We start from the raw sequence: 19476 nt of genomic DNA on the forward strand, positions 1-19476 counted from the left end.
TTGGTGGTCGTGGCTCGGGAGAAATGGACAGGGAACTCGGACGGCGGCGCCGACACCGGGATTACAATCACCAAAGTTCAGAAAATGGTAGTAGGCGTAGTAGTAGAGAAAGGTGGAAAAACGGAAAAATCTTTAGTGGGAGGTAAACTGAAATAAAAAGGTGTAGTATAAGAGAAAGTTAGAAAGGAAGCGAATTTTAGTAGAAGAAAAAGTAAGTGTAGATGTTTGTACGTGGGTCGTGGCTATGTTCGTGAGAGGTGTGTGTATGTATCTTACGGAAAGTGAGTAGAGTAGGTGCCACCATAAAAAGAAAACTGGACAATGCACCCAGGTGCGAAGCACATGCACCCCTTCAAAACGCCATCGTCGTCTGGACTAGCTTGAGTCATCTATTCGCTACTGAAACGCTAGATTCGAGCGGTAAAGTTCAACATGTCTTTATCACAGCGTCAAACAGATGCTGTGAATTCATTATTTTAGTCGCTAGGGAATAAAATGTGTCTATATACGCTTTCACCAGCTTGTCCAAAGCGAATAAAACAGCGCCGTGTAAACGACGCTTAATATATAAAATGTAAAAATCATAAAATATAAAGTATGAAAATATTAAATATGAAATATAAAACTTAGAATAGGAAAACAGGAAATACACATAGAAAACCTACATCTTCGCCCTAATGTAACGTTTGTTTACATGTGACGTCATAGCTCGCCGAGAATTGCTACTAGATCTTGTTTTCGTGGCTGTGCTTTGTTCAGGCCAAACAAGTGTGCTTTCTTCTTGAATTCGTAAGTGCAATGATTTAATAGTAAGGTAGCTTTGAGTATGCGTAGTGTGTTGGCAGTTCCTACACTTCAAATCCCGATTGACAGTGTATTTGGCATTCTGAGCACAGGTAAACTTGTGGATAATTATCAAAATGTTTGTCAGTCTTGCAGCCGCAATTACCTATATAATCGGCTAGCTCTTATCATTGTGAGTACTTCCTACTGCAGATAAGTACGGCAAACTAATGGTAACATCGGTAGCTACTAAAAAAAAAAATAATGGGCAAACATCTTCAAGTTTATCCAGGGGATAGGTTAGGTTAAGTATCACAATCGTTCTTATCTCTATCATTGGCTAGCTCCTTATTGTTTTTAATCCCATACGGAAGTCTTGTAGATTAATAGTAATTTTGGTAGCAATTTTTAGAGAGTTAAAAATGGCAAATATCTTTGTATATAGTTTCACTGGCCTCACAGCGGCAATTCTTACCTGTATCATTGGCTAGCTCTTATCATTGTGAGTATTTTGAGCTGTATGTATAAGTACCAGAAATTAATATTAACATCAGTAGCAATTTGAAATAAATGGAGACTGTCAAGCATCTTTATATTTAACAATGTGTCTATCCTTTTTGTTTACATTTTTCCTACATTCTCATTAGGAGATGGGTCTCCATCTTGTCTTCTCTGTCCAGAAGTAAGGAGTTCATAAAGTTAGCTAGGTCAAACACCGCCAGAAGCACCACCGTCTATGACGTCCGCCAATCGCTCGTCATTTTATGTGCATGCCATTCAAACAGCCTAATTAACATATCGCAGGAAATTTAATTAATAAAAATGTCACGTGAGTGTATTTTACTACAATCATAGTAAATTTCAACCAATGACATCATCAGTTACATATCAGTACATAGAAACATGAAAAAAAACATGGCAGCCTGCATTCAGCAGTAAATTGAATTTTTTTTCATGTTTCAACAAGAAAAATGAGCTAGAAAACTCCAATAAACGGGTAACAGACCCAGATAAATGGAAACTATTAGTCTCACAGATTATTCTGATACCAAAACCAAGGCAGGGTATTATGGGAGAGCTGAGAAATCGTAAGTATAAAATGAGTTTTGTCTATTAGGTCGGGTAATGACAATGTTAAATGTATTGTGGCATATCAGTTGCCGATGCAGATGTGTCCATCGAATCATTTTTGCATGCTTTATCATGATCTATACTGGTACTCTAACCTAATGTAAGGTAGTATAATCCAGTTATATCTTGCTGTTGAACATTGTGTGAATAACTGTATTTGTTGATATGCCATTCCTTGGGCTGCTATATTGGATTTCCACCATATTGGCTAATCAAGATAATAGTTATTTCATAGTTCTCCCAACTTTCTGATGCTTGAAAAACGAAGTCTAGGGCACTTCCAACCTCTCAGGTCAATTTGGCACTATGTTTCCAAAAGTGTTGCTACAAACAATGTTATGTATATGGACTTGGCAACACACTTTTTGGCCCGATTTCCTGGGACAAAATAGACCTGATTTGGTACCTTTCAAATTACAATATCTCGGGAACTAGGACAGCTAGATGGATAATTCAAATTGCATTGTACAGTACTCATAGCAACTTTCTGCATCACATGAGAACTACTTCAGCTCAAATATCAGTGTGCACTGATTATAATATCCTTGCAAGTAAAAGTCTGATATTCACGTCATATTTATTACAAGTCATTGCATTATAGTATAAGAAGTTATACCAGTTTATTTTTAGAAATTCACATCTAAACTATATAGCAATAGAAAATTAAAGATAAATTTTGTAAGTTATAATACATCAACATAATATATATTTTTCTTGTCTGAAATCAATAACAAAATAACCTTTCTTAAAGCAAATACAATACCAAATGGAGCTGCAACAATAGGTTCAAGATCCCATGTCATCTGTCAAGTCCCATCAATGTCAGTTTGATGATGGCAATGACTACATTGTGTTCTGGGTGTTCTCCCACTCCAAGTGACATTGTAGAATGTGTGTCTACACTTGAAATTGGTGGTGAAGGAAAGTCAGGCTGAGTTCTTGGCTTTAATGCTCCACTTTGAGGATCGGTTCTGTTCAAACTACTACATACACAACAATCCTGCAGGAAAGCTTGGAGGGTTGCCAGAAACATATTAACATGTATACAAAGGTTGCCAATTTATGAAAAGGATGTTGCCATATGAGGGATACTGAGAAGTTGGGTCACTTCGGTTGAGGTGTCGGCCGATCGGTTGCAGGTGGCTGACCCGAGAGACAGCTGGCCTTTTGTCTAGTGAAGTTCTTGACCTCAGATGCTGAGAGAATCTTTTGTTGGCAAAGGGCGTTGTCAAGAAGGGTTGGTTAGCTTGGTCCAGAAGTCCCTAGGGAGATTCGTAGCTCTCGTCAAAACCAAATCTTGTAGCATATTGTGCGCGCACACCAGTACTGAAGGGAGTCACAGCTATAAAGATGCACAAGTCATCGAAGTGATGCATATATTGAATATATTATTGCTCAGTTCACTATTATCTCTGACCTCAATGCTACAGAGATAGAAGAAAACAAAACACAAGGCAAGCCAGGCCTGATTGCAGGACCTGGGCATGAAGACATATTCATGAATATAAGGAAATATGCTTAATGGTGCGAACAATAGTACGAACATGCAGAAAGTAGATATTGTTTCCATTTACCTAGGCAAGAATATACATTCTATGAACTTGTTGCTTGATTTCTAAGATTATAGCGGGAAAGGGAAACTGGAGGTTTTGGTTGATAGGATTGTTGATGGTCCTCTATTACAGGAATAGTGTGATTCTGTGATTGCAAGATGGTCTCTGCAAGATTGTGCAAACTGAGTGGTTTAACTTCGTTCTTTGACTGATGTCCAAAGATATAATAGGTTCCAGAGAGTTTGGGGGGAGAGCATCAAGGTGGGGGCAGGGCCCTGACAAGGGGAGGGGCAGGGGGGGCAATGCCCTGGGGTGGCATGTTTTTTTTTTTGAGGGGGCATTTTTGGTGAAAAAAGGTAAAGCAAATTCCCCCTAATATACTTATAATGCATGATTTATTTATCATGAATTGTGTGTATGAATGATGATGTGTGTATAAACGTTTTATGGATGAATGTTACATGTGAATCATGCTGGTGACCATCAGATGTGGAAGGTGGTGGTAGTGGTGGTGTGTGGGTGTGGGGGGGACACTTTTTGACTCACCTTGGGGCAGCACTTACCCATGTCAGGGCCCTGAGTGGGGGTGTGGTTAGAAATCTAAACAATGTAAATATCAATGTTATTTACATGACTTCTTGTCCTGTGTTTTGCTGATTTTTACATGCCTGAGGAGTTAGTGCATTTGTTTCACCTGGTAGGCATGTCTACAGCTGGTCGTGAAATGAAGGAGTTAGAGTCGTGGGAATGTGTGTGTGTGTCAGTGTCATCTGAGTTAAGAGCTGGTGCATCCTTGTGTGATGAAGCAGTTAGTTTGAGTAGTTGTGCTACAATTCATTGGCATAAAATCAGGCTTTGTCTGCTTGGCCACGTTGATGTGATTGACTTTAGGGGAATTTGCTGATGGCAATACAGGGAGGAAATGATTAGCATAAATGATGCCATGTTGAGCAGGGTAAATGGTGATATTATATTGCTTCATCAATGTTAAGCCTATGAGGATATCAACAGGGAAATGGATGTCAGCTATGTAGGTGGTAACTGGAATGGCTGGGCACTCATCTCTGAAACTAATGTCTAATGAAAATTTACCAATGACTGGGATGGGTACACCATCTACATTGCAAAGGTTGACATTGGGGGGGTTCCAGAATGGTGACACATTTTGTTTCAGTGTAGAATCTGTGGCAACTGTTGTGTCGTCATGTTAACTGGGGAGCCTGTGTTGAGAAATATTTTCACTTTGGTGTTATTAGACTTAGCATTGAAAGTTGAGGGATCTGAAGACATGTCTGGGATATCTAAGGTGTGTACAGGTAAGGTTGCAAATGAAATATCTTTGTATGGAGTGACTGTCCTGGGTGTGCACCGAGTTGAGGAATCTGAAGACATGTCTGGGATATCTAGGGTGAGTACCAGTAAGGTTGTAAATGGAATATCTTTGTATGGTCCTAGGTGTGCAGAGTCTTTGTATCCTGTAGTCATGAGGGAGATGTGTTACGTGAATGCCTTCCAGGAGATATGTTACATGACTGCCTAGCAGGAGATAGTTACGAGACTGTCTAGCAGGAGATGTGGTACATGAATGTCTAGCAGGAGAGCTATATGGGTGTCTGTGGTGTCTTTGTGCAAGTAAGACATGGCAATGATCAGTCGTGTGAAAGCATGTGCCATGATGCTCACAGTATCAGTTCAGTTGTGATGGATATCTGTGATAACACGGGTTAACAAGGTGTCCTGGTTTGTGGTAGTAGGTGTGAAACATTCATGTTCTTGAAGGAGAGCAATGTCATGAGTGATGTTGCATGCGCAATGTATGTTGTTATATGTTATGTGAGGGGGATCGTGTGATCTGTGCTATTGTATGTGTTGGTGCTATGGGTACTAACTGACTTTGTATCTGCGTGATAACTTGTTGTGTCAAGAGAATTTCCATGAGAATTTGCCTAATGTGATACCTGGTGTGAATGTAATGGTGCTGACTTTTTGGAGTGTGTCTGGGTGTAACTGTGAGAGAAGGCAAAAGTATGCCATGAGGGAGACTATGTTATCCAACGAAATTGTGTTGTTTGAGACCCATTCTGAGTTTTTGAGACTTTCTCTGAGTTTGCTCTTAAATGGTGAAGCTATTTTGACTGCCTCTTCTTTAGTGGTGTGTGGGCCATGATTGTACATTTTTGCAAGAGAGTATATAGGGGGGGGGAGTGCTCCAAGTGGCTCAAAAGCCACAAATGACTTTTTAAAATGTTCTACAAATGTATCAAATGAATGTGTTTCCTCAAACAAGTCAGAATAAATGATGTCACCAGCTAATGTGTTATTCTTGTCAATTTTGAATGTTAAGATGAATATCTTTGTTTTGTTATCTGTGACATTCCTATGTAGTATTTCTGAGTTGACTTCAGTGAGGAAAGTGTGTACAGGAATGTTCCTGCCATTAAAAAGTGGTAAACTTCTCTCATCCTGAATGACTGTGATGAGAATATGCATTGTCATGGTGTTGCGAGTAGGAGTTGAATTGTCTGAAGAGTTGGAAGTAGAAGGGGGAGACACGGTTGGTGGAGACATAGCTTGGCTCTATGTATAGGGTCAGTATGTCGAGTCGGATAGAGATTTGGACACGTTCATGTATTAAGAAAAATATGTGTGGAGACTGTGTTGCTCCTAAGTGGCACTAAAAACAGAAAAATATCTACTTACCCAATGTGATGTTGGTGGTGATGGGCTGCAGTGGGAGGGTGTGTGTGTGAGAAGATATGGAAGGATTCACTGCTGGAAATAGGGGAATCAATTAGTAAGTGGTTGTGGGAAAGAATTAAAATATATGCAATCAAGATGTGACTGGATTATACAAGAAAGAGGTAAAGGTGAAAGATTCTTGTGCAGCATAGATGCGGTGGGTGGTGGAGCATTGGCTCGTAGATGTTGCAATGATCTCTGGCATGGAGAGATGATTGGGCAGAGCGTGATGCAGTGTCAGAGGAGGGGAAAGATGGTCCAACTTGTTCAGTGGTGGTAAAGGGTAGTCCAACATCTCTGTGTTGTCGTGGTGGAGGTGGCAGGAGTCGTGGGTGGTGGAGAATTGCCTCTGATGGAGAGTTCCCTGTAAGTGTTGGAGAATGTATCTCTGTGTTGACATGGTGGAGTGGCAGGCATGATGGTGGTGGAGAAATGCCTCTGATGGTGATTTTCTGTCAGGGCTGAAGATTATGTCTACAGTATATTGATATGGTGGTGGTGGTGGAGAATGCCTCTGGTGGAGATTTTCCGTCGGGGTTGAAGAATACTGTATGTTGACGTGGTGGAGCGGTGGGTATGGTGGTGGTGGAGAAAGCAGCTGAGAGGGATCAGCATAGAACTAGGGCTTCGTTTCATGGTTGTGGGCAGTGCAGCTATGAGGGGTTGCCTTGTATGTAAGATGCTTCAGCAAAGATCGAAGCTGTCGTTGAATTGTTTGCTTCGGAGTGTCATGGGTTGTGGGCGATGCAGCTAAGAGCGTTGGTGCTTTTGGCTTGTAAGTAATTAGTGTTGCACTGCTGCTTTGATGTCCACGGTCGTAGAAGTTAGTGTGTAGATTCGAACCCTCTGATGGTCACCAGAATGTAGGTGTAAGTTTTGTAGTCATAGTGTTTGAGCTGCCCATCAGAATGTACTGTAAGTGTAATGTCGTCATCCCACTGATGGCCACCAGAATGTAAAATGTGTGTCTACACTTGAAATTGGTGGTGAAGGAAACAGGCTGAATTCTTGGCTTTAATGCTCCACTTTGAGGATCGGTTCTGTTCTAACTATTACATACACTGCAAGCCCTCAGGAAAGCTTGGAGGGTTGCTAGAAACATATTAACATATATACAAATGTTGCCAATTTATGAAAAGGATGTTACCATATGAGGGATAGTGAGAAGTTGAGTCACTTTGGTTGAGGCATCAGCCAATCGGTTGCAGGTGGCTGACCCAAGAGACACAGCTGGCCTTTTGTCTAGTGGAGTTCTTGACCTGAGATGCTGAGAGAATCTTTTGTTGCCAAAGGGTGTTTTCAAGTAGGATCGGTTAGCTTGGTCCAGAAGTCCCCAGGGAGATTCATAGCTTTGGTCAAAACCACATCTTGTAGCATGTTGTGCGCACATACCAGTATTGAAGGGAGACACAGCTACGAAGATGCACAAGTCATCTAAGTGTTGCATATTTTGACTATAACAACATCATATTTTTGAAACCGTTCTTTGGAGCTTAGCTTCATGCTTTTCTTGAAGCTGTAAAGCTCCTCTTCACCCTGCAGTGCAATAGGATGCCAAAAACTGCCATCAACATCCCTGACAATGATGACCCTGGTGACCCTTTAGCATTACAGGTATTGCATTACTAAATGCATGTTAGGTTAGCCCATGTTATCATATTTCAATTTCTTTGACTTCCTCTTCAATCAAAACAAGAATACAAGAATTTAAGAACTAACTTGATCTTGCGAGATACAAAAACAGGTCACCACAAGCATAGCTCTCCTTCCCTTAAAATACAACTAGGTAAATACAGTTTGAGGGAGCTTGATCTTCATGAAATGTGGGACTTTATGCAGACGATATGCTAGCCACCTGTTGTTCTGCACATTGTGCAACTGGTCCTGGCAGAAGTTCTTCTCATCTGAGAAGAACCAGAGCATCCCCAGCTCAACTAGGCATTTGACCTTGCTGAAGAGTTTCTAGGCTTTTGTAAGGTGGTTCTCTTGGGCCTTGGTTGTGAGTAGTTGGCCCTTGTGCCTCTTGTATGAGGAGTAACGAAGATCCTCATTTAGTGCTTTCTTCATAGTTGCCACTCCCATGCCCATCTCTCTCACCAAGGTCTGCATTGCCTTGCCTGGATCTTGCCGCACCTTTTTTTTGCAGCTTGATGAATTTCGTTGTGAGGACAGAGAAGGCCTGGTATGATCCTGCTAGCCACTGTTTCCACATCTCTGTCACAATTCTCTAGCTCACATCTCACAGCCTTCATGGTATTCAGGGAGCACCGAGCTGCAGCTAAGGTTTCCAAAATTTTGAATCCAGTGCAAATCATCATAATGCAAGTCACTCCTTTCCAATATTCTGGTGTTTTCCAATCATCCATGCTCTCTAGCTCTAACATCCACCAGTAGTGCACAGAATCAGCTATCCAATGCACATTACTGCTAGTAATGTGCAATGATTCTGAAATGACAGAATATAAAAAAATTATCAAATTTATCCCAAACACCCTTTAACCCCTTCAATACGGGCCACATCGCACATCTGGCAGCATTAGCTGCCAGATGTGCAATGTTGCGTCATAATACTCATATTATAGAAATTAAAGTCACTGCTCTATCGCTCGTTCTTTTTCACCCGTGAATTTTGATAACCATAGAAAATATGATGAAGCCATTTTTCAGAGTATGTGGGTCACGCAGGTACGACTACAATAAATATAATCAAGACGCCGACGTCGGCATCCTCGTGTACCCACTTGCTCCTCATGACGCCTATGTAAGCGTCACCGTGTGGAAGGGGTTAAAAGGTTTCACCTCAGTTTCACCCATATGCATGTTTTTACATTTTTGTGGGTGAAATTTTAACAGGCACTTTTCTGACTCTTGATTTTTACAATATCTTCATGCAATTTTATACAGTCTTTTGTTTTTTATTCTTCAAAATAATTTGTTATTGTCACTGTACAGAAATATCTTGCTGTCATTTTCAATTTCATCTGGTAGATCATTTATGAATAAGATAAATAATAAGGGTTCCAGGAGGGAACTCTTGGGCACACCGCTAATAATGTCTTCCCATTTAGACGTCTCTCCATTAATTACCATGCTTTGCTTTCTGTTACTCAAGAATGACACAATTCACCGAATTTAGTCAGAGCCGATTTTATAACACATTAATTTCCCAATAAGTTGTCTATAAGGCACTTTATCAAAAGCTTTGATAAAATCATAGTAGGTCACATCAGTTTACGACAGGTACCCAGTAAGGTAGTTTCCTTCCAGATCCACACTAAAAATCCCACACTCCAGTACTCTGTTGTCATCTTGCAGCAGGTTTCTCAGATGATTCGGTGAGCAACCTCTGCTTTATCTTCTGCTCCTCCTACATCAGGGAGTCTACAACCTACTAGTCTTGATGGGTGTCTTCTGAAGAAGGAGAAATAGGGGGAATGACCAGGAGTGGTGTGTGTGGCACTATTCATCATCCTCCGACAGGCCAGTAGTAGATTCGGCCATTTGTTTGGATGCCCTTGGCATAGTGTTGCCAGAATGCTCTTCAACATTCGATACATCTGTTCTACCACACCGTTTGCTTGTGGGTGGTATGGGGTGGTGTAGAGTAGGGTTATTTGCTGCTCTCACACATCATCTTGAAGGCTTTTTTTGGTGAATTCTGTTCCGTTGTCTGAAAAGATGCTCTCTGGGATGTCATAGTCTGCAAAGAACTGGGTTAGGGAGTGTAGTATGTGTTGGTGGAGTTTTGTTCTTAATGGGAAGAATCTAACGAACCTACTGTAGATGTACCTCCTTCTAAGTAACTGTCTAACTCCTGTCATGTGGAGCACTCCCTCTGTTTATCCTCGGGAGTCGTTTAAATGCAGTTGGTGTCTCTATTTCTCCAACTGCCTTCTGTTTGCTTGTAAAACCTGCCTCCTCTCCCTCTCCCCGGTTAAAGTTCCACTCAATTTTATTTTCCATTTTTGGTTAATTACCATTAATTATGTGTAGTTCTAACAAAACTATACACCTTAACACATCGCTGATAATCCACAGGATGCACAAGTTTTGTCTAAGTCGACACACAGATAAGTGGACTTCAGGTTGGTTAATGGCATAAATCCCACCGCTACCACCAAAAATGTGGTGCTGTTGGTGTTTGATTGATTGTCATCCAATGAATACAAGGTAATTGATAAGTGTTATTATCATTCAATTGATGAATGGAAGGACAAGATGTCTATAACGCCTCTACAGAATAGTGTTTAACCAAGAGCACCTCCAATGAGAAAAATCAAATATACCTATATGAGGGTGACTTGGGAATTATGATATTTAGCCTAATGACTTAAAAGGTATCACTGCCACCACCCAAGTCGATTATATATATATATATATATATATATATATATATATATATATATATATATATGTGTGTGTGTGTGTGTGTGTGTGTGTGTGTGTGTGTGTATTTACCTAGTTGTATTTACCTAGTTGTATTTTGCGGGAAGGGGAGCTATGCTCGTGTTGTCCCGCCATTGTATCTTGCAGTGTCTAGTTTGTTTTTAAACTCATGAATGGTTTTTGCGCATACTATTTCATTATCCAGTTTGTTCCAAGTGTCCAAAACTCCATGTGGAAAACTGTTTTTCTTCAGTTCTCTTCTATAGCTATGTTTTTTGATTTTCTTACCATGTCCTCTTGTGTTTCTTTTGTCCCAGTTAAGTAAGTTCTCTCTATCAAGTATCTCTGTGCCTTTCATGATTCTGTAGATGGTCAATAGGTCACCTCTCTCTCTTCTTTGCTCCAGTGTCGGTAATTCCAGCTTAGCCAATCTCTCCTCGTATGATAGGTTTGCAAGTGCAGGTGCCATTTTTGTAGCTGCTCTTTGGATTCTTTCTATTTTCTTTATATTCTTTTTGGTACTGGGGGACCACAATGTCGCCGCATACTCTAATCTAGGCCTTATCAATGTAACCAATATTTTTTTTATCAAGTCTTCGTCCAAGTATGTAAATGACACTTTTATTGATCTTAGCAAGTTGTAAGTCTCCCCGACAATTTTGTTAATCTGTATATCATAGGACAAGTTGTTCGTGATAATTACACCCAAATCTTTTTCGGATCCTACTTTCTTTCCTTCCTTGGTTCCAATTGTATATTTTCCTGATATTCTGTTTTTGTTTTTTCCAAACTCCATTATGCTACACTTCTTAGTATTAAAGTCCACTTCCCATTTCTGACTCCAGTTCCATACCCTATTTAGGTCTTCTTGCAGTGCTTCACAGTCCTCATCAGTTTCTACTTTCCTTAACAGTTTGGCATCATCAGCAAAGAAGCTCATGTAGCAGTTCATGTCCTCGTCCATGTCATTCATATAGATAGCAAACATTATTGGTGCCAGTACAGATCCTTGCGGTACTCCACTGATCACCTCTTTCCAATCTGAATATTTTTCTCTGAGCACTACTCTCATATTTCTACCAGTCAGAAAGTCCTCCATCCATTTTAATAGGTTTCCTTGTATTCCTCCTATGTGTTCCAGTTTTTTTTAGTAATTTTCTGTGTGGTACTTTGTCAAAGGCTTTTTGCAAGTCTAGGAATGCACAATCAGCCCATCCATTTCTTTCTTGCACTATGTCTATTAGTCTTGAGTAAAAGCATATTAAGTTTGTGGTGCATGATCTTCCTTGTCTGAACCCGAATTGTCTTGCGTTTAATATGTTGTTGTCTTCCAGATGTTTTACCCATCTATTCTTGATTATTTTCTCACAAATTTTGGCTATAGTGCTTGTTAGTGATACTGGCCTATAGTTGGTGGGTTCTTCCTTGTTTCCTCCTTTATATATTGGTACAATGTTAGCGTTTTTCCAGTCCTTGGGTATCTTTCCTTCTTTGAGTGAGCTGTTTATTAAGATGTGTATTTTGTCTGTTAGTTCTTCTTTGCACTCCTTTAGAATCCAATTTGCAATACCATCCGCGCCATGTGATTTTCTGACGTCCAGTCTTGATAGATGTTCTGATATTTCTTTTAGTGATGTTGTAAACTCACTCATGTGGGGAGATTGCTTGTTATTATCTATGTCCCAACTTTGTATTTTCTCTCTGGTGAAGACAGATTTAAAGTGATTGTTCATGACTTCGGCCATCTCTAAATCTTCTGTGTATTCTATATTTCCTTGGCATAGTTTCACCATTTCCTGTTTGGTTTTAAGTTTACCATTCACATACCGATAGAATAGCTTGGGTTGATCTTTGCATTTGTCTATAATATCCTTCTCATGGTTCCTTTTTTCCTCTCTTCTCACTTTAACATACTAATTTTTACATTTTATATAAATTTGCCATTTGCTTTGTTTTTTGTCTTTTCTCCACTTTTTCCAAGCTTTGTCCCTTCTGTCTTTTGCCTCACTGCATCTTTTGTTAAACCAACATTTAATGTACTCACTCTCTCGCTTTTGTCTTGGTACATGCCTGTTTACCCCTGTGTGTGTGTGTGTGTGTGTGTGTGTGTGTGTGTGTGTGTGTGTGTGTGTGTGTGTGTGATCTGTAATGGAAGCTGCTCTTCATTAAACCATATCTTATTCCAATCTCCTCCTGTCAGGCCATTTGTGATGTTCAATAGTGGTGTCCAAGTTGGGTAATGAAAGAATATAGGGTTTTCTATCTGAATTATTAAATTGTAGTAAATTATATGTGGGTTCTATTCAATACTCATTAACTTGTATCAAACTTAGCAAGAAAATATATGTGGATCTTAGATTAAAAATTGTATCAAAAGTAGTGAAAAAATATATATGTGGTTCTTCTCCAATAGTCATTAACCCCTTCCATACGATGATGCCTACGTAGGTGTCATGAGGAGCAAGTGGGTACACAAGGCTGCCATATCGGCATCTTGATTATATTTATTGTAGTTGTACCTGCGTGACCCCCATACTCTGTAAACTGGCTTCATCGTATTTTCTATGGTTATCAAAATTCACGGGTGAAGGAGAGAACGGTCAATACAGCGGTGACTTTATTTTCTATAATGCAAGTATTATGACGCAACATCGTACGGTTGGCAGCCAATACTGCCTGCGAGATTTTGGCCCGGCATGAAGTGGTTAAATTGTAATAAACACAGAAAATATATGTGGGTCTTGTTCAACAATTATGGTACTTAAGATACGTAGGTCCTGTTCAACAACTGCAGTGACTCCACTGACTTAGGTTTAATAACCTGAACATTCGAGGTAGCTTATGACATGAGCTACCACTTTATTAGATCTTATCTATTTATAATGTTTTGCTTAAATAATAACACAAGTACACCACTTACCAGTATATCTTAAACAATATAATTTGCATCACTTATTTGAGTCAGATGAGTAACATGAACTGAATAAATCTTCCTAGAGTGGATCATATTTAGATTCAGGTATTATGAGTCCAAACATGGAATGTCATGGAGTTATATCAAAATATGACTGCTGTGGCCAGGTGGACCATTCCCCACTTCTAAACCTCATGACATGAGAAAAAAAGCTAGAACAAAATTTGAGTTATTCTCGTGTTTGTGGGTTGGGTATGCATGTAGATTATGGGTGGCTCAGCATATTTCTAATGAAAAAATAGAATGCAATATATCATAGCACCATCTCTGTTAGTGTTACTACTTATTTGATATTAAGTGATGGCAAGTACAAAGGGACTTGAGAATGAAATGGCTTGTGTATGAAACATCCATTATCCTATTGCAGTGTATTACAGATTTTTAAAGAGTTTAGGTATCAACCTTATAAATACATTTTTTTTTTCCAGGATGAGGGTACCTATCACCATTTCTTTGGAAGAGCTACCCATAGATTCCATGTGTGTCATGCAATAATAAGGATCCAGTGTGACATCTTTGGCACAGCTATATCATGAGTCATCTTAGATATATAATGACCCACACTATAGAGAATCCTTTCCAGTGTGACCTGTGTGATTTTGTTTTCTCACAAAAAGATGGACTTGCAAAGCATATGAGGACCCACACAAGAGAGAAGCCTTTCCAGTGTAACCTTTGTGATTCTGCTTTCTCACAAAAGGGTTATCTCACAAAGCATATGAGGACCCACACTGGAGAGAAGCCTTTCCAGTGTAATCTTTGTGATTCTGCTTTCTCACAAAAGGCTCATCTCACAAAGCATATGAGGACCCACACAGGAGAGAAGCCTTTCAAATGTTACCTGTGTGATTCTCTTTTCTCACATAAGGATGGACTTACAAAACATATGAGGACCCACACAGGAGAGAAGCCTTTCCAGTGTGACCTTTGTGATTCTGCTTTCTCACAAAAGGATGTTCTCACAAAACATATGAGAACCCACACAGGAGAGAAGCCTTTCCAGTGTGACCTGTGCAGTTCTGCTTTTTCACAAAAGGATCATCTCACAAAACATTTGAGGACCCACACAGGAGAGAAGCCTTTCAAATGTGACCTGTGCAATGGAGTTTTCTCACAAAAGAATAGCCTCAATTTACATATGATGACCCACACTGGAGAGAAGCCATTCCAATGTGGCCTGTGCAATAAAGCTTTCATACAAAAGCATGAACTCAAAACTCACATGGTGATCCACACAGGAGAGAAGCCTTTCCAGTGTGACCTCTGCAACTCTGCTTTCACAATAAAGAAATCCCTCACAAAGCATAGGAGAACCCACATGGGAAAGATGCCTTTCCAGTGTGCCCTGTGCAATTCTGCTTTTTCAGCAAAGGATTATCTCACAAGACATATGAGGACCCACACAGGAGAGAAGCCTTTCCAGTGTGACCTTTGTGATTCTGCTTTCTCATTTAAATGTAATCTCACACAGCATATCAGGACCCACACAGGAGAGAAGCCTTTCCAGTGTGACCTTTGTGACTCTGCTTTCTCACTAAAGAGTAGTCTCACAACACATAAGAGGACCCACACAGGAGAGAAGCCTTTCCAGTGTGACCTTTGTGATTCTGCTTTCTCAAATAAGAGTAATCTCATAGAGCATATGAGGATCCACACAGGAGAGAAGCCTCACCAGTGTAGTCTTTGTGATTCTGCTTTCTCACGAACAGGTAATCTCACAATGCATATGAGGACCCACACAGGAGAGAAGCCTTTCCAGTGTGACTTTTGTGATTCTGCTTTCTCACAAAAGGGTCATCTCACAGAGCATATGAGGACCCACTCAGGAGAGAAGCCTTTCGAGTGTAATTTTTGTGATTCTGCTTTCTCACAAAAAGGTAGTCTCGCAGCACATATGAGGACCCACACAGGAGAGAAGCCTTTCCAGTGTGTCCTATGCAATTCAGCTTTCTCACTAAAGAGTAGTCTCACAACACATATGAGGACCCACACAGGAGAGAAGCCTTACCAGTGTATTTTTTGTGATTCTGCTTTCTCACAAAAAGGTAGTCTCACAGGACATATGAGGACCCACACAGGAGAGAAGCCTTTCCAGTGTGACCTATGCAATTCGGCTTTCTCACTAAAGGGTAATCTCACAAAGCATATGAGGAACCACACAAGAGAGAAGTCTTTCCATTGTGACATGTGCAATTCTGCTTTTTCAAAAAAGGGTTCTCTCACACAGCATATGAGGACCCACACAGGAGGGAAGCCTTCCTAGAGTGTGACCTGTTGGAATCAGCCTTCTTGACAAGGTTTACCTCTCACAGCATATGACGATCTTCACAAGAGAGGAGCCTTTCCAGTGTGACCTGTGTGATCCCACTTTTTCACTAAAGGCTATCTCACAAAACATATGAGGACCCATCCAGCATGACCTATGCGATACAGCTTCTTTCTTACAAAAGAATCGCCTCAAATGTTAGGTGATGACCCACACAGGAGAGTATTCTTTCCAGTGTGACCTGTATGATTCTGCATTCTCACATAAGAGGTCTAAATTGGCACATGGTGGCTCACAATGGTTAGAAACCATTCCCATGTGATCTGTGCAGTGAACAGTGTTCCCTCTAAGCTGTGCGCCTGTGTGTGCACATATGTTTTACTCGTGCACAAAGGAAAAATGTGTTCATGGAAGGTGTTCAAGATGAAATTGAAATGTTTTGATTAAATAAATGTATAATTCCATAATGAATTCAAAATTAAAGAGGTGAGTTTGAGAATCTGGCGATGACACCTGAAATGTAAGTGTACAATTTCATTATTTTACATATAATTATGAGATTCTTTGTACTGTGTTTGGTTGTTATTCATCATGAGTGGTTCAGTCAAGTGAAATAAATCAAGAAGTATGTAATGAATTTTACCTCCTCACATTAAATAAATCTGATGGCCTGATAACTCCAAATTCTTTATACAATCTTTATTTTTTTTTTTATGCATCAAATTCTATTTGGAAAAGAAAAAATTAGTAGTGTTTCCTACTGAGACATTATATTAAAAAATAACAGCATGAGTGAAGAAGATACGAAAAAAGGCTATTCAAAGAGCTTTGGATTAGTAGAAATATTAAGATAAGCACATCATTAAAACAAAGCCAAACCAAAGTTCAGAAATGAAAAATTATAAGGGAAAAGGAAGCTGTTGGAAAGGCCCATCTTGACTGCTTGACTTTAATTGAAGAGAAGACAAAATAAGGTGACATGTCAAATTCAAAGGAAGCAAATGGTGAGAAGCAAAAACAAACTGCTAGTGAATAATTGGATGAAATATTGAAAACTGCCAAATTACCCAATTACAGGACAGATTCCCTGAGGATAAGGTACAAGAATGGTCATTGTTTGATCTCTCCTATTTCACATTATTATTTCTTGTTTGGTAGTGAACATATTAATGCCCTTTGTCTTGAATATCATGATTTTCTGGCTGATACTGTAGAAATTATAGTTTAATGATTTCAATTTTTTTGTGCACAAAAGAGATGAAATCCATATTTATATAAAATTCACAAATGGTGGTATTTGGTCTTCAGAATGAACAGTTCAATGACTAGGTAAAGGAGATGGAGATTGGAGGAGCCTTCCTTGCGTTTAGTGCAGACTTTGAGACTTGGCTCCGGAGGATTTTTCAAGTGTAACCATACAGATATTTTGTGATTTAATTGGCTCCAGGAGCCAAAGGCAACCACCTACTGAGACTAGGAGAGGAATGAGCAACAGGGTAACTTGTCTCCGTGGTAACCGCTTGTTTTGAAAAGTGGTTCCTCATGATTTGAAAGTTTGTTCATGACGGAGCAAAGACTTGACCTCACAACTCATCCCATCCAGCACATGACAGCCTTATAAGATGGTCCCTCTTGTGGGCGTCACTGTTGGCCCACACAGGCAGCCTTGCTCCAGGAACCATTTCATCTAGTCCCTCACTGGTGAACTTGCTAGCATGGGTGGGCCTCTTCCCCTAAGTAAGGAAGACTTGGGGTGACCCCCCCCTCTAGCCTCATTTGCTAGGTCATAGGAACACGCAAGCCCCCAACCCCATCCCACCACCACAACAAGGCGGTTCCCATCAGGGGAGCACAACTAGGCAAATGCGAGACCAACAAAAGAGTGTGGGCTAAGTGGAATGTGGGTGGATGCTTTGACTCTGGCCCATATAGGAAGAAAAGGCCCAACAGGTACACTGGTTGGAATGTAGCTCATGTTTGAGTTGATCTGGACACTGCGTATTCACAATATGAAAAAGATGGCACCAACACTCTCCAAATTGACATACAAAGGTTGGACACACTTGAACTGCTAACCCTGGAACAAAGAAGAGAAAGAGGAGATCTACTAAACATCTACAGAATTATGAAAGGGATGTAAGTCCTTGATAGAGATGATTTACTAAAGTGGGATAATAGAAAAAGAAGAGGGCATGAATTTTTTTTAAAAAAGATAGTCACAGAAGAGATCTGAAAAAGAATAGCTTCCCACACAGAGTGGTAGGTATCTGGAACAAATGGAATGAGGAAACAGTGCAAAAACTATACAAGAATTTAAGATCAAACTGGATGCTGAAAGATACAAAAGTGGGTCACTAAGAGCATGGCTCACCTCCCATAAAATACAACTAGGTGAATACATTATATCAACTTTATAAATATAGTAGAAATTCTGATAATGGTAAACTAGTCATTATGATGATGGGTGCTCTGATCCATTCATATTGTTTCACTACAATGTAAACAAACATACAGTTGCCAGATCAAGTCTTTGACACAAGCCACTGTCTAACCAGTACACTGGATATAATTGCTGATGATAAAATATCTGTCTGTACTATTATAATGTTCTTGTATAAAGTGCTCATATGGGAAGCATCCATTTGAAAAGCATTAATGTGGGAAATGCTCAAATGAAATCAAAGCTCACTGAGCTTTCATCTATACATTGATTAATGTTAATAGGTAGGGACACCTTCTCAACCGAGATAATAATATCAAATAAAGGTTCCAGAATGAGATTTTTTTCCCTTTCTTTTTTAAGCCATTAATATTGCACCAAGTGCCACAACCAGTAAAGATGTTGCAGGCTTCTTGAAAGATGACTGTGTTTATGCACAGTACTTGTCAAAAGTATGTGCCCCCTACTCCTTGCAGCCACTTATTCATGATGAAAATAAGAAGGCTTTTTCCGAGATGAATGTAAATAGAGTGTATCTGGCAACCCCCTGCTGTCACGCTGGGCCAACAGAGAGGAACATGAGGGAGACCAGCCAGTCGCTCCCACAATGCCATAGGAAGGGTATTTACAGGTAACCCCTCTCTTCGGGACTGCCTTTTTACACTGACATTCTTCATTTCCTTTGGGTCTGTATCATTACCATGGCCCCTACAAAGAAATTAACTAATGAAATTATTGTCCAAATCATTGGGCTATGAACCAAAGAAATTAGTGAAATGTTGAAGATGGCCAAGCCCAAAGTCAAGAGATGTATTGTGCGATTTCAGGAGGGAAGAGGGCTGGAGATACCATCCCAGAAACCTGGTACAGGGGATCCTAAGAAGACCTCTCCTTTAGAGATTTTGCTTTTGTTAGTGGATTTGACCATAAAGTACACTTTATGATGTTCAAAACCATTGGAGAAATCTTAGAACGCCCTACCCTATACTAGGTTTCTGGGATGATGTCTCCAGCCCTCTTCCCTCCTGGAATTGCACCATGTATCTCTTTGACTTTGGACCTGGCCACCTTCAACATTTCACTTATTTCTTTAGTTCCTTGGCCTGCCTTCTGTAATGCAATGACTCAGGCAATTATATCTTTAGTTAATTCCTTTGTAAGGGTCATGGTAATGATACAGACCGTAGGGAAATAAAAGAAAACT

At 40.0% G+C, this 19476-nt stretch overlaps 1 protein-coding gene across 1 annotated transcript; it reads left to right on the forward strand.

Annotated features, from left to right (window-relative positions):
• The first annotated feature begins 701 nt into the window (after positions 1-701).
• Positions 702-18558, forward strand: LOC143031650 (uncharacterized). The gene is made up of 2 exons (XM_076195757.1): positions 702-789; positions 13995-18558. The coding sequence occupies exon 2, from the start codon at positions 14099-14101 to the stop codon at positions 15827-15829; it is 1731 nt and encodes a 576-aa protein (XP_076051872.1). The 5' UTR covers positions 702-789; positions 13995-14098; the 3' UTR covers positions 15830-18558.
• The last annotated feature ends 918 nt before the right edge of the window (positions 18559-19476 follow it).

The sequence above is a fragment of the Oratosquilla oratoria genome, chromosome 12 (assembly GCF_046742065.1).
Source record: "Oratosquilla oratoria isolate Oo_2021 chromosome 12, ASM4674206v1, whole genome shotgun sequence".
NCBI lineage: Eukaryota > Metazoa > Arthropoda > Malacostraca > Stomatopoda > Squillidae > Oratosquilla > Oratosquilla oratoria.

What these genes read in the sequence shown, in the direction of transcription:
- LOC143031650 (XM_076195757.1), top strand. Translation starts at nt 14,099, where the DNA reads ATGAGTCATCTTAGATATATAATGACCCACACTATAGAGAATCCTTTC.